Below are 16,168 nucleotides of genomic sequence, written 5' to 3' on the forward strand. Positions count from 1 at the left end.
TAAAAGATATTACCTCACCCACCTTGTCTTGCTCAGATCCTGGGACCAACACAGCTATAGCTAACTGACATAGCTATATGTAGTGTAAGTTTTAGGTAAAGAGTCTTTCTGGAAGTGGGAGGGTCAGTTGTCCAGGACTGATGGGAAAAACAGGTTGACAGAAAGGTTCCGCAAAGAGACTGAAGATGGGCCTACCTGGCTAACATGTTGGGTTGGGGGAGAGAAATAGTAGCTGTCTCCCTAGAGCTTATAGATTGTTTTAAAATCCTTATTCTTACACTATGCGGTGTTCCTACTGTTAAAACAATACCTGGTTTTAGAAAAGGCTGCATGGTCATTCTGTATATACCACTGGTCACAGCTCCCGAAGGTCAGAACTGCAGATAATGAACTTATGTTGGGCCTGCTGAAGTAATCACTGTTAGTACATAGGGGTCTACAACCCAAGATCCTGGTCTTGGGTTGTCTACAGCACAGAGCCCATGTTGGCATAACTATGCTGGTATAGCCCCCAGGGGACAGGGAAAAAACTTCACATAGGCTATGTCTACACTACAGAGCCTACGCTAGCCAATAGCCCAATAGTTAGGGCACTCATCTGAGATGTGTGGGATCCATGTTCAAGTCCCTGCTCTGCCTGAGGTGAACAAGACTCGAACCTGAATTTCCCACATCAGAGACAAATCCTTAAACTACCAGGCTACCAAGTCAATTTCTCTGGCCCAGTGAGTATTTATTGTATACAAAGTAGAACAGCTCCAACAGGAGAGTAACAATCATTTTCTTCCCCTTTCCCACTGAACTTGAGAAACCTTCTCAACAAATGGTTCATTGAAACAGACCCCTTTCCCACAAATTTGATTTCTACAAATTGTTTGACAATTGTTCAACAAAAATCCCCTGCCAGCTGTAGCTGGAAGTGCTCCGTTTTTTGATGCTGAAGTTTTCAAATCTGCCAAGTATGATATCACACACATTATTCTAACACTTTTAACTTGCTTTAGTTTTTAAAGAAGCAGGAGTTAATCCTTCCTCCAATCAGTTGTAAACTGATCAGTTGTAAGTAAGGTTTCTAGTTTACTACTAGCTCTGATTTCTGTTTACTTTTAAGACAAGTTTTGCCGAGTAAGGCTATGACACACTGTAAGTGTAGACAAGTACAGGCACTGTATGTGTAGCCACATGCCATGGTGAAAGGCTCCACTGCCTTGCCACTACCAGAGCCTTTCACCACTACTGAGCATTTCAAAAAAAAAAAAAAACACAGCAATGTAGACCTGGAAGGCACTGCTTGGTTGTGTAGAGCAGTGGTCTCCAAACTTTTTGGATCGCGTACCCCCAGGGCCAGCTCTAGGGAAGCAAAAATGAAGAATAGCTGCCGCCGAAGACAGAGCAAGGAGAGCCGAGCTGCTGCCGAAGATGGAGCAGGGAGAGCCTTCAGTGGCACTCCTCCTGCTGTGCACCCCCAGGGAGGGTCTTGCATACCCCCTGGGGTATGTGAACCCCACTTTGGAGACCACTGGTGTAGAGAGCCATGAAGGTGTGATGGGTTGGGTCACAGAAACTCCTTTGGGAATGCCACCTGATGTGCCTAGACTACCTCTGAGCCAGTTTTCCCTGTCAGCTTGGGACTTCAGTATCTTGCCTTGTTTGAGCCAGACACTTGCCTGCTGCAAACACAGATCCAAGTCTAAACCATCACAAGCTGCAGGCTTAAGTGGGGGAAAAAAAAAAAAAAGCTTAAGTGTTCCTGTCTCCAGCACTCAGACACCCAGCTCCCAAAGGGGTCTAAACCCCAAATAAAATCTGTTTTACACTGTATAAAGCTTATATAGGGTAAACTCAAATTGTTTGCCCTCTCTAACATGGATAGAGATATGCACAGCTGTTTGCTGCCCCAAGGTATTATTAATTAACTCTAAGTAAAAAGTGCTTTTAAATACAAAAAGTAGGATTTAAGTGATTCTAAGTAATGACAGACAGAACAAATTACCAAGCCAAAAAACCCACATGCAAATGTAAGCCTAATACAGTGAGGAGCTGAATACAGATAAAATCTCACTCTCAGATGTTTCAATAAGCTTCTTTCACCGACTAGACACCTCCCTAGTCTGGGCTCAATCCTTTCCCCTGGTACAGTCCTTGCTCCAGCTCAGGTGGTAGCTAGGGGATTTCTCATGACTGCAGCCCCCTTTGTTCTGTTCCACCCCCTTATATATGTCTTCTGCACAGGGCAGGAATCCTTTGTCCCTCTCTGGGTTCCCACCCCTCCTTCTCAATGGAAAAGGACCAGGTTAAAGATGGATTCCAGTTCAGACTACATGATCACATGTCACTGTAAGACTTCATTACCCACTTGCCAGCACACACTTATACAGGAAGACTTACAAGTGTCCTGGTTAATGGGAACCATCAAGATTCCAAGCCACCATTAATGGCTCACACTTTGCATAAATTACAATAGGACCTCAGAGTTATATTTCATATTTCCAGTTTCAGATACATTTATACAAATAGGATGAACACACTCCGTAGATTATAAGCTTTGTAATGATACAAGAGACCTTTTGCATGAAGCATTTTCCAGATACATTACATTCACACTCATTAGCATATTTTCATAAAAGCATATAGAGTGCACCATCATAGGGTATATACCCTGAGGGTTCAGGTATACACGGCACTCTACCTCATCTCTAACAGGTTTTTTGCAGTGTTGGAAAACTCTGTGAGTGGACCCCGTAAAGCTTTCTTTGCTGGGAGCCAGAGTGCTTTGGAGATCACAGGTGTTGCATAACACCAGAGAGAAGTCATTTTTAACACACACTACTTTCATTTACAGTGGCATGTGGAGTACATACTACTCCACATGCCACTGCTAGCATGTGTGTACAGCAGTGTAGACAGACACAGCTTAGGTGGGTAATTTGGGTATAACATTTTATAAACAAACATTCAGGTGTTCGGGGTTCTTCCCTATACTCCCTTCAAAAACCAGACGTGCCAGACACTAGCAAGTTTTAGAAGGATTTATAAAGAGATGATAATAAGAGATAACATTTCTAAGCAATTAGATCACACACTTCTTACCTTGGGATTTTGTCTGCACCACTGAAGTCGGAGAAAGAATACACCATATTAATCAACAGGGTGCCCACGACAATCACCGCATCTAAAACATTCAGTTTGGACTTGAAATAATTGTTGAAGCTGAAATACAAAAGAAGGGAAGCAGAGACAAAGTTAGGGGGGAGGAATATCTAAAAGTACTATGAGAAGTGTATTAGAGTGTATATTCCATATTGCTACAAAACATTGCTCATGGATGAATTGGTCCTCAATAGCCTGTTTGTTACTTCAATAGGAGTAAAACAGGGTTTTTTTATCAATCCTTTACAAACCGCTGACTCTACTTAACACCAAGTCACATATACCAGTTTAAGTTGGGATTTGAATGAAGAGGGTAGGAGGGAATTCTTTTCAATTTTCCTTTTAAACACTCTTCCTATGAAGCCTACCAAAACTAGCCAACCCACATACCATGCTGCTGTACCACTCGGTATGCTACAATTGCAATGCTTTAAATCTCTTCTGGACAGCCAGGGCAGTTTGTATTTGTACTATTTCTGACCATTTAGGACTATCTTCCGTTATCCTCGTGCAGAGGAGTACCAGAGTAATGCCTTTAGAATTAATGGGCCTATATAAGAACTCTGGTACTACCGCATTTTGCTCTCTACACAGACTGCATTTATTATTTTACCGCAGTAGCACCTAGAAGCCCTAGTCATTGTGCTATGCTCCACTGTGCTACTAACTGTTCAAACGGAACAAAGACAGTCCCAGCCCCAGAGAGCTTAAAGTCATGCTAAGAGTATTCATGAACCGTGCTTCCCAGTTACCTGAACAAACCAATGAATAAGAGTGCTAGTCACTGCACATAATGAATGACTTGCCAGTGTTAGGGACCAGCACTGGGAACTTCACAGGACTGATTCTGGCCTCACACTGGTGAGTCAGGAGTAACTGCACTGGTGGTTACCCCAGCGTAAGTGAATTCAGAATCAGCCACCACGTATCCACTGTGCAGATTCTTTAGAAGTCAGTGTACATTTTTAAGGTGTCCCTATACAAAGATATCTTGCTGAATTTTCAGGCCCTTGGGCATTAACCTTACCCCTCAACAAACACTCGCAGGAGAACATCCACGAGAAAGAAGAGCGCTATTGCCAAGGAAACGCCTTCCAGGGTCTCTCTTATGCTCTTTTCCTTGTCACTAATAGCTAGGTCCACAATCACAAGAGCAATGTCCACAAAGATGAGTACAACACCAAATACTCTACAAAACAAAAAAACAAAAAAGGCATCTCTCAAGAGGGAAAGTACGAAAGGATTACACTTCTCATTGCTTGATGTGCACAGTCAGTTGCTCACAATTTTCAAAATGAAAGCCACTTTTGTAAAGAAGTCTAGTATTCCCTTATTTTATGCCTGTTCTGAATTCTTCATGTTCCCCAGATATATGTTTTAGTAACTACTTTTCCTCGTAAAAAGAGAGGGAGACATATTTGCTAAGCCTGTTGGGAAATGCAGCACCCTCTGAAGGCTGCACAAGCCTTCATTCACACTAGCTGCCAAGAGAGCATGGCCAACCACGCTGTGGCAATTTAACCCATGCCAGGATGCAAGGATAACCTGTGGGACCATACTAGCGGGTGGTGTTAGGCTAAGAGCCAAGAGAAACACAAGTTCTGTGTCCAGCAACCTCAAAGCTGCTTCATATTCCTGTCAATATGCCAGCTTTAAACATGTATTCTGTAAAGACTGCTTAAACTGTCACAGCATGCACCACCTTCCCTCTCAATCAGGCCGAGTAATGTCCTTGTAGTAACTACAGCAGTTGCTCTAACATAGTATATTTTGCTATATCAATACAGTTTAGCTGTTAGAAACAAGCAGAGCCACTACCATGTGACCAGCTAGCTCTCCAAGGACCACCTCTAGTCCAGGTGATGAATTAGGAGCCTCTGCACCATACCAATAACAAAGCAATAGAACGTTATATTTTGCTTACATTTCAGTCATCTACAATGATACCTAGAATTGTCTCTATAAATCCTAAAGAGATCTGAAGTTGCTGTGCATTAGATTTCCCTTCACAATGCAAAGGGAGTTTGCTTTATAAAAGCTCCTCAATGTATTCTGTAGAGCCAAATGATTTTCAAAGGAACAAAACCAAAAAAAGATAGTTTGGAAGTTACTACTTTGTAGCAAACTGACTAGAACATATTTAACTAAAAACTTTCTACTTTATTTATATCTCCTATCAAAATCCGTGGCTGCATACAGGTTATGTATATATCCACACATACCTGAATCCAAATGACATCACAAATGGAGAAATCTTTTTCTTAATAGTACTGTTAAAAGAGGAATAGAGTCTAAAGTCAGTGACTACCAGATGCAATGGTAGACTTAAGCATTGATTAAAAATTACATTTAAGATTTGTTATTGCAAACTTGCCTGCACCTTTGCTGAATTTTAAGAGATACTTACAGATTCACTTGGAGAATGGGTATGAAAATATGATAGCATAGAGTCCTAGATAAACATGTAATCTTTGCATCTGAAGTGGGTTTTTTTTAAATGCACAAAAGCTTATGCCCAAAATACATCTGTTAGTCTTTAAGGCGCCACCAGACTCCTTGTTTTTATGTAATCTTTCTGTCAACTGGTGACAAGTAACAAAGGTGTCAAAGAGGATGACACCTCTTGGACCATAAAACCTAAGTGTGTGAACACACTCAGAAATGCAGCTTTATCCCCTTCTATTTTGCTTGAATGTTCTATACACTTTCCTTTCATGCTAGGTTTTGAAAGATGTATACACACACTAGTGATTGAGATTAACAGTTGGTACAAAAATTGTTAGAAGCCTTTAATTGCAGATTGTAAAGTTATTACAGATAGTAAATTGTAATTGAGCTGAAGATGCTACTAAGGCCATCCCATGTACACATTGAGCCAAAGTGACAGCAACTGATATTTGAATCTAGCCAAACCTCAGCCTGAAAGAAGGGCCTTCTACCTTTAGTGCCATTGTACAAAGATATCAACATTGCATTCAGCTCAACTTGTTCCTCTCCAAACAAAAGTTCATGTATTCAAATGGTACAAGTAATTTTTAATCTTTGACTAAAAGTGGAAAAATTAGTAAGCAAATTTTAGTTTTCCTTCCCCCATAACTCACTACAACTGTAAGGTCCCGATTCTGTTGCATTACTCTGGTGTTATGAATGGAGTTACATTGGAAGCATCAGACTTGCAATGCATACTTCTGCTATTAAAAGCCATTAAAGTGATCAAGGAGTTTAAATGAATTCAGGATCCACTGTCATACTTAATAGATTTTTCACTTTTCTGAATTGCCACATTGGACAAAGCTCTAGCTGAATAAGCTTTGCTTTGTTCTTTCTACTGTACATTCTCCAAGACTGAATGCAGAATCTGTCCAGATCAGAGTATTTTATGTTCACAATGCACATTTTTGAAACTCTAGAGTCGTTGATAATATTGTAAATCTCAGACATGGTTTGTCAGTAGGTATTTGTACTTTATGTATTTCAGACCAATTAGCTTGCCAGAAGGAATATTTTTGATTTCTCTCTATCAAGTGGACTCTGAGCCAGACAAGCTACATGCTTTATAAAAACAAATAAGATTGAAAGCAAATACATAGCAAAGTCTTCTGAATCTATGACATTAGGTTTCCTTACTAAGCAATGACCTACTGAGCTCCTTTTTGACATTTCAGCAAGCCATGCTTCCTTCTCAATTTTGGCTTGGGAAACTGCACTAGACAGTTTATTTTGCCCAGCAAAGATTAGAACAACTTTAACTTACCGGGAGCAAGTGTCTGGTTCATTATCCTCAATGCAGCCATCATCAATCTTTATGCTTGGCTCCCCGGTCTTTTGAAAGCTGCCAAAAAATGACAAATCAGACTAGGTCATAGATGGCTGCCCTGCACGTTCAGCTCCTGTGCACTAAAAGGGATGCTCCACTCAGGTCAAGTAAGAGCTGGGACACCACCAGGGGCTAGAGCAGGGGTTCTTAAACTGGAGGTTGTGACCCCTCAGGGGGTTATGAGGTTATTACGGGGAGGAGAGGGGGTCTATGAGCTGTCAGCCTCTACCCCAAGCCCTGCTTTGCTGCCAGCATTTATAATAGCGTAAAATATATTTTAAAAATGTGTTTAGGAGGGGGTTTCACACAGCAAGTTTGAGTGTAAGAGGTCACCAATACAAAAGTTTAAGAATCACAAAACTCAGTAAGGAAGGGGCAATGCTCCAGAAGCAGGAGATTTCCTGGGAAAGGCAGCCCTGAAAAGTAGTGCTCAGAGCACAAAAGAATCCTGCCATAAGTCCTGAAGCAGGAACAACTGAGAAAGGCAAAGGGGAAATCTCCTGGGATCTGTAGGCCAGGGTGGTCTTTAAAATGGTCTTTTTTTTTTTTTTTTTTTTTTAAGGGTAGTCTTAAGTGTGGCAGTCAGTCTTGTGTGCTGGAACCAGCACCACCTCACACACACTTTTCCCCCCAAACAAGGATATTAGGACTACACCTGCTTGAGTGCTGCTCACAGCAAGAGACAAAATGAGAGGGGCTGGCACTGGCATTTGGTGAGATCTTACCTCTTCACTGAGCATCACTTCAGCCAAAGGGACTTTACTAGGCTAAGTTAGCAGTTAAGCACATGTGGCTAAGACAACATTAGAGGCAGAGTTGTTCCATAGGATCCTTCACTATTTCAGAATTGAAAAATAGTGAAGGATCCTATAAAACATGCATTAAGAGATCAAAATAGTCTCCCTCCTCCCCACTGAATACTTCAATTTTATTTTAATCTAGTTTGATGATACAGAGTCTCAGGGAAGGTCACTAAAGACTGAGATAATGCTGCTAGATGGTGATCACTTGCTAGTATTTCAAGTGAGCAGCTTTCAAAATCTATTCCCTAGAACAGGGGTCGGCAACCTTTCAGAAGTGTGCGCTGAGTCTTCATTTATTCACTTTAATTTAAGGTTTTGCGTACCAGTAATACATGTTAACATTTTTAGATGGTCTCTCTCTATAAGTCTATTATTATATAACTAAACTATTGTTGTACGTAAACAAGGTTTTCAAAATGTTTAAGAAGCTTCATTTAAAAATTAAATTAAAATGCTGATCTTACACCCCGGCCCGCTCAGCCCGCTGCCAGCCTGGGGTTCTGTTCACCTAGGCTGGCAGCAGGCTGAGCAGGGCCTGTGCCTGGGACCCCGGCTGGCAAGGGGCTAGCAGCCAGAACCTCAGACCAGCAGCAGGCTGAGTGGGGCTGGTGGCCAGGACCCCAGACCAGCAGTGGGCTGAGCGGCTCAGCCCGCTGCTGGTCTGGGGTTCTGTCCGCTGGCTCCTGCCAGCCAGGGTCCCGGCTGCTGGCTCTGCTCAGCCTGCTGCCGGTCTGGGATCCTGGCCCTGCCCACATAGAGTGGGTACCTACCTTCTCCCTGGTTCTAACCCATTCTCTTCCTCTCTGTCTGCACTTAGCTAAGAGTGGGAATGCATGGAGCACAGTGCTGGGGGTGAAGGAGCAGGCTGGGGGCTGGGGTGTAGGGTGTGGCCAGGAGCTAGAATGAGGGAGGGGGCTCAGGGTTAGGGCACGAGGTTTGGGTGTGGAGTACTGTCATAAATATAAAGGGAAGGGTAAACCCCTTTGAAATCCCTCCTGGCCAGAGGAAAGCTCCTCTCACCTGTAAAGGGTTAAGAAGCTAAAAGTAACCTCGCTGGCACCTGACCAAAATGACCAATGAGGAGACAAGATACTTTCAAAAGCTGGGAGGAGGGAGAGAGAGAAACAAAGGGTCTGTATGTCTGTCTATATGCTGCTGTTGCTGGGGATAGACCAGGAATGGAGTCTTAGAACTTTTAGTAAGTAATCTAGCTAGGTATGTGTTAGATTATGATTTCTTTAAATGGCTGAGAAAAGAATTGTGCTGAATAGAATAACTATTTCTGTCTGTGTATCTTTTTGTAACTTAAGGTTATGCCTAAAGGGATTTTCTATGTTTTGAATCTAATTACCCTGTAAGGTATCTACCATCCTGATTTTACAGAGGGGATTTCTTTACTTCTATTTCTATTAAAAGTCTTCTTGTAAGAAAACAATGCTTTTTCATTGTTCTTAGATCCAAGGGTTTGGGTCTGTAGTCACCTAGGCAAATTGGTGAGGCTTTTTACCAAAGCTTGTCCAGGAAGTGGGGTACAAGGTTTTGGGAAGTATTTTGGGGGGAAAGACGTTTCCAAACAGCTCTTCCCCAGTAACCAGTATTTGTTTGGTGGTGGTAGCGGCCAATTCAAGGAAAAAGGGTGGAATATTTTGTACCTTGGGGGAGTTTTTGACCGAAGCTGGTAAAGATAAGCTTAAGAGGTTTTCATGCAGGTCCCCACATCTGTACCCTAGCGTTCAGAGTGGGGAAGGAACCTTGACAAGTACTTACCTGAGCAGCTCCCATTTGGTGTGAGGGGTGCAGGTAGGAATGTGGGGGGGTGCAGGAGTTCCCATTTGGTGCTCAGGGTGGGGGTGAGAGGTATATGTGGAGGTGCAGGAGTCAAGGCAGGGGGGCTGGGTACGTGTGGGGGTGCTGGCGTCAAGGCTGGGGATGGTGTGAGGGGGGTGCCAGAGACAGGGCACAGGGCTGTGGTTGTGGGCATGCTCCCAGCTTCCTGCCCTGAGCAGCTCATGGCAGGGGGCTGGAGGGAATATGCCCTGATTCCACCTGCCCTTGCCCACCTCTTCTCCGCCTCCTCCCCAGAGCAGCGAGCATGCTGCCCCTCTGCTTCTCCCCATCCTGCTCAAGGGCCATCAGCTGATCAGTGGCAGGGAGGGAGAGGAGGAGGGGCAGGAACCCAGCATGCTGGGGGAAGAGGCAGGGGAGGGGGAAGCTTGCCTGTCCTGCAGCAGCAGCAGGCAGGACCAAGCTTCTTCTCTCCCCACTGCTGCCGCAGGGGCAGGGTGAAGAGTGGGCGAGGGCAGGAACGATTTTTAATGGCATGCTGCTGCCTGCTGGGATCCTGGCCTGGGTTTGGCAGTGGGCTGAGCAGGGCTGGTGGCTGGGACCCAGCAGGCAGCAGCATGCCATTAAAATCAGCTCGCATGCCATCTTTGGCACGTGTGCCATAAGTTGCTGACCCCTGCCCTAGCATATATGTATCACAGGGAACAAGTACTAAATGGCTGTGCAGACCAAGCTAACTTCTGAACCCTAGAAGTGAGGTCTACTGCTTCTGTTTTGATATCTGAGGAATCTTGCACTATTGTATAATTTGACCCCACATCTCTGTAATATTAAGTCAACTACTGTAAAAGCAGCTTCAGCTAAAGAGTGCAGGAAATTACTCCATCCAAACTCATTCAGCTATGCCTACATATTAATAGGACAAGCCTACATATCTCTACAAGTCACATGCATAGCATAGCAGACTCTGGCCTTGTTTGCAGGAGAAACTTACTGGTTTAATATAACCAAACCAATTTAAGAACTGATGTTAAACCAGTGAGACTCAGGTAGGCAAAGCCTTAACCCTGAATTTCCAAGTTCCTGCCAGTTTAAGGTTGGCCCTTATGTACAATTTGAGTTGCTTTTTATTTTATGTGCACAAAGCAGGTTAGATCCTCAGCCCAGGAGTATTACAGAAGCAATCTACTCAACCTGTAGAGGTACGCGTTCATACGTTCACTGAGAAGTACCCTAAAAGGAGCAGTACTAAGATGATTTCCCTACATCAGCAGAAAATGGTGACCATGATGCTAAGTCTCAAGAGAGTGTATGGATGTCAAGGTTCCTCCCCCACTCTGAACTCTAGGGTACAGATGTGGGGACCTGCATGAAAAACCTCCTAAGCTTATCTTTACCAGCTTAGGTCAAAACTTCCCCAAGGTACAAAATATTCCACCCGTTGTCCTTGGACTGGCCGCTACCACCACCAAACTAATACTGGTCACTGGGGAAGAGCTGTTTGGATGCGTCCTTCCCCCCAAAATATTTCCCAAAACCTTGCACCCCACTTCCTGGACAAGGTTTGGTAAAAAGCCTCACCAATTTGCCTAGGTGACTACAGACCCAAACCCTTGGATCTAAGAACAATGAAAAAGCATTCAGTTTCTTACAAGAAGACTTTTAATAAAAATAGAAGTAAATAGAAATGAAGAAATCCCCTCTGTAAAATCAGGATGGTAGATACCTTACAGGGTAATTAGATTCAAAACATAGAGAACCCCTCTAGGCAAAACCTTAAGTTACAAAAAAGATACACAGACAAATAGTTATTCTATTCAGCACAATTCTTTTCTCAGCCATTTAAAGAAATCATAATCTAACACATACCTAGCTAGATTACTTACTAAAAGTTCTAAGACTCCATTCCTGGTCTATCCCCGGTAAAGACCAGCATGTAGACAGACACACAGACCCTTTGTTTCTCTCCCTCCTCCCAGCTTTTGAAAGTATCTTGTCTCCTCATTGGTCATTTTGGTCAGGTGCCAGCGAGGTTACCTTTAGCTTCTTAACCCTTTACAGGTGAGAGGAGCTTTCCCCTGGCCAGGAGGGATTTCAAAGGGGTTTACCCTTCCCTTTATATTTATGACAATGGAGTTACTTAAGGATGACAGAGAATTCTAGGGTACAATCCATGAACATAGTTAGGCACCTAAGTCCATTTGTCCAGGTGCCATTGCAATCCCTAGGCACCTAAATTCAATTAGTGCCTAAATTTTTTACAGTTGAAGTTCCCTAGGCATCTATGTTCCTGCTGCTGGGTGGCTGAACTGCTGCCTCCTGCTAGGCGCCTGCATGCCGAAGGGCAAATAATGAACTAGGGAAAGTAGGTGTTTGACTGTTTGCATGCGGAACCCAATTCAGTAGCTGTGCTCAGAGGCTGCCTGCTGGATCAGTCCCCTCAGGAAAGTTCACACAAAACAGCTGGGGGTGAGATGAGACGCCTAGGAGATAAGGTACTCGGGTGGGAGTCCCCCAGTTCAAGCTGTCCTCCTGCCACCTGAAGGGGAGAAGGGATCAGAACAGGATCTGCCACCTTGCAGGTGAGTGCCGTAACCACTAAGTCAGAGTAATTCTAGCTTTTGTGGCCCAATTAATATTTAAAGTAGAACAGCTTCAACAGGAGAGATTGAGACCCACATCAGAATAGTCTATAGCTTATTAGGTAGGGCACTCACCTGAGAGGTGGCTGGTCCCTGTTCCAATCCCTCCCTCTTCTTAGGGGGCTGGGACTTGAACTAGGGTCTCCCAGATTCTGGTGAGTACCCTAACCACTGCACTACAGGTTAAAAGGGCTGATTCCTCCTTCCCTTCCCCACTCTGCCCCAGCCTGGCTGTTTTACATGAATTCACCTGAGGTGCCTGATCCATTAGGTGGTCTCTGAATACACCGCCTACACACAGCTTAGGTATCCCAACACCTATATACCCTGGGTTTGTGAATCACAAGCAGAGACAAGTCTGAGCTGCAGGGAGGCCCCTGTGTGAGAGGGGCAGGACTTAGGACACAACCTGTCACAATACCACCATGAGATCAAATGTCATGAGTCAGACCCCTCCCCAGAATCAGGAGATCTAAAAAAACCACACTAATCTTTTTTAGATCAGTCTTGATTTTTTAACTTCCTCAGCCCATCCCCAGGGTGTGGGCATGTGACAATTAGTGGTACCCACTCTCCAACATGTATTGGATAAGGTGATTTTGGCCCCTGCTGCAGGAGCTCTCACCCAGATCCCCCTCAATTCAGCCCCTGCCAGTTCAGTCCCCCAGCCCTATCTTCCCCTACTGCACTCAGTTTACCCTCCCAGCATTCACCCCATCTGCTCAGAATCCACCATCAATACAGCCCCTCCACCCCATCAACCCTCCCCATCCTCACTTCAGCCCCCCAGCAGCCTCCAGGCCAGAGTACAGCCCTCTCAGCCTCACCTCGGCTGCTCTTAGGGCTCTGGCTGTCAGCCTGACACTGGACGGACAGTGAGTACTATGTAAAATTAAGCCTCACTCATGATAGAGCTCTCAAACACCATGGCTAGGGGAAAAAATCCTGATGCTTGAGAGTTCTATTGCAAGGTCATGAGTGAGGCTTAATTTTACTTAGTAAGTGTCTCTCCTGATAATTTTCCATGAGTTGGCCTGTCTCATCTCCCACTGGATAGCTTAGGTGGCTCCCCATCCAGCATGCTGGCTTTGTGGACTGCATTCTCAGGTGCCTCTCTCTCCCCTGAAGTGCTGTGTACAGGAGCTTAGGTGGCTAACTCAAGCTTTGTGGATCACAATGTTGTTCTTGTGATTTTCTAGGTGCCTAAAACGTAGGCATTGCAATACGGAGTGTCATGACACTTAAGTCCCTTTGGGGATGCCACCCCAAGAGAACCATTGTGAGAAGAAGGGTGAAGATAGATATTTCCATTGGCAAAGGAAAAAGCATCTGCATACTGAAGGAACCACTTGTGTATAAGATACAATAATGTACCCATTACCATTTTACTGGGTCAGCATTGTTTGCAGTAAAGATTTCAAGTGTCCATCAGCCATGAAACCACTCAAAGTTAGCAAAATAAGTTCTTGTATATCAGTACATGTCAGGGACTAAGGGCCTTGTAAATCAATCACTCCATTGACTACAAAAGAATCTGGGGAGTTAGTTTGTTGAATTCAAGTTATTTTATCCTAGTACTTTTCCTTCACAGCCCACCGCTAAGAAAAGGATATGCTGCCCAATAATGCCAGCTCACAGAGTTGTTCCAAAAGGCCCAAAACAGGAGTTAGGCAGAGTGGAAAGCAGATGGCTTATTCTCACTTTAGGTTGCTTTATCTTGATCAACCCTGTCCCCCCCTTCAGTGGTCCCCACAAGTGGAGCTGGAGAGGGGAGAAGAACCACTACATGCATAGATCTGTTTTATGTTTATTTATACTAGGTCTCTGCAATTTCTTACCTGAAATGCAGGTAAGAGACACTATTTGGCATTTTTATTTTATTTTTTTTATTTCTTTTAAAAAGGGATTCACATCAGAGTGCACTCCCAGGCCCCACAAGAGGGGCAGCTATAGGACAAGAGTTGAAGTAGTAATTTACTGCAAAGACCACACATTTAATTGCTGCCCCAATGCCTAAGGAACAGGCTGCTCTGAAAAGCTTAGAATCAAGAGTGTTTAGAAGAAATGAGAATTAAGATCAGATCATTTACTAAAATTTCAGCCACAGATTGTGTGTTTAGACAATAGTAAGTGTCTACAAGTAATTTTGGAACTAAGCATATTAAAGGGATGGCCAGACCTGGTAAGAAAATAAATGGTTGTGAAATTTCACCAAAAAAATTGATAACGTTTTCAGCCAGTTCCAGAAAGGGCACTACAACATCCACACAGTTCTCTAATATATCACTATTTTAACACTTTACATAGTAATTAGTGTTATGGAGATATTAAGGGATAACTCACCTATACATTGTTGCAGCTGCTCATTTTACTTATAACACTTGATTATTAATGCCTCACAGCAAAGGGAAGCCACCATTAATCTTCAGAAGTAGCATTCCAAACAGACTCCATAAAGTGAATTCAAATTAATGTTTTTAGCTTACTGGAGAATATGCATTTGCAAGCAATCCAGGAACCAGTTTAGAACCATTTTAGTACAGAGTACATGCTCAGAAAGCGCTGGCATTGCCTAGGTGCAGAACTATTTCGTCCAGTCAAAATGCCTAGTTCTTGTTACAGGAAGGAACTGTAGAGAGTGCATGAGCGCTTGCATCAGAAAAATTGTAGCACAGGAATGTTTCTGTGCAGAACAGGATACCAAACAGGCAAGGGAAAGACAGGAAGAACACTAATCAAACTAGTGCTAGAGTAGCACTTTTTAACCTCCCTAAAGATCTTTTCTGAATGGTCCATTTTATTACTTACTTCTGAACAGAAACTTTAATAAAACAGACAAAGACAGAATAGCCTTAACATTTTATGCTCAAGTCAGGAATTTCAAAGGTTAAGAAATGCATAACTTTATGCAGAACCCAGTTTTGCCATTGTATAGTACAGTCATGCAATTTTCAATCTCTGCTTAACTCTACATCTTTGTATAGTAAGTTGTCAGACCAGGGTGCTTTGCAGCAGCATTGCGTGGAATGCAGCATTTTAAAAAACCAGCCACCAATCAAGTTTACGTTTGTAGTGTATAAACACACAATGTGTTGCGGCAAACGTATTTTTGGATTGTTTGTTGTTAATTCATTGGAGTTAGGATTAAGTCAGTTTAAGGTAGTGCACTTTCTGGCTAGACCCAGATCCAAGTATCTGTTTTGTTTAAGCAGTTTTTCCAATGCCTATGATTTTATTACAAGTCTAGCTGTTTCTGGCACTGTTCTCAAAGCCCCAGTTCCTGCATCATGTCATTAAACAGTCTCCGCATTTATTTTAAGTACTTTGTACCCCTCACAGTTGTGAAGACTGAAGATGTGAACCTCAGTGATCAAAAGACAAAGGCAAAAAACCCTCCAATTTATTTAAAAGTTTGATTTAAGAGACAAGGTGGGTCCAATAAAAGATATTTTCTCACCAACTTCTGTTGGTGATAGAGAGCTTTTGAGCTTACACAGAGCTCTTCTTCAGGGTCATGATTTCTGGACTCCTAACACCTCAGCATGAAATGGGAAGATTTGGAGAGACAGGTAGTTGATAGGCAAGGATGGCAAATGTGGGTAGCCCAATGTGGAGCAAAGCACAGGATGGACTAAGATCTAAGGGGTTAGCAGTACTGTTTAAGTTACTGCCATTTTCCCATTAATAAAATGATGGTAAAATAGACATGAAAGAGCTGACAATCAGAACACATTCTATCCAGTCAGGAATAGGTAATTTAGTTTTATTTGTGGGGGTTTAAAATTGTTTAGAGTTTTCCATTTATGAGCATTTGCGCTGTTCATTTAAAGTTGGTATAGGGGCTGTTTGTACCCCATTGTGGAAAGTTCGATAGATGTCTTGTGCCTATACATTTACATATATGCCATATGCTTAAATATCACAGCAAAGGATGGACAAAGTTTTAAAAAATATTGTCTAATACTGTGACA

The 16,168-nt window shown here is 43.2% G+C and overlaps 1 protein-coding gene across 5 annotated transcripts in view; it reads right to left on the reverse strand.

Moving 5' to 3' along the window:
* LOC140910804 (phosphatidylinositol 3,4,5-trisphosphate 3-phosphatase TPTE2) overlaps window positions 1-16,168 on the reverse strand; it is a 43,781-nt gene that overhangs the window by 17,091 nt on the left and 10,522 nt on the right. For 2 of the 5 annotated variants that reach the window (XM_073342673.2, XM_073342685.1), the window contains exons 3-7: window positions 6,905-6,982; window positions 5,373-5,420; window positions 4,178-4,339; window positions 3,091-3,210; window positions 311-406 (exon numbers count right to left, since the gene is read on the reverse strand). In XM_073342673.2, coding sequence (XP_073198774.1) covers window positions 311-406; window positions 3,091-3,210; window positions 4,178-4,339; window positions 5,373-5,420; window positions 6,905-6,982 — 504 coding nt within the window. The remainder of the gene's footprint in view (window positions 1-310; window positions 407-3,090; window positions 3,211-4,177; window positions 4,340-5,372; window positions 5,421-6,904; window positions 6,983-16,168) is intronic. The other 3 variants (XM_073342696.2, XM_073342714.2, XM_073342706.2) reach the window with 3 other exon arrangements.

This window comes from Lepidochelys kempii, chromosome 1 (assembly GCF_965140285.1).
Source record: "Lepidochelys kempii isolate rLepKem1 chromosome 1, rLepKem1.hap1, whole genome shotgun sequence".
Lineage (NCBI taxonomy): Eukaryota > Metazoa > Chordata > Testudines > Cheloniidae > Lepidochelys > Lepidochelys kempii.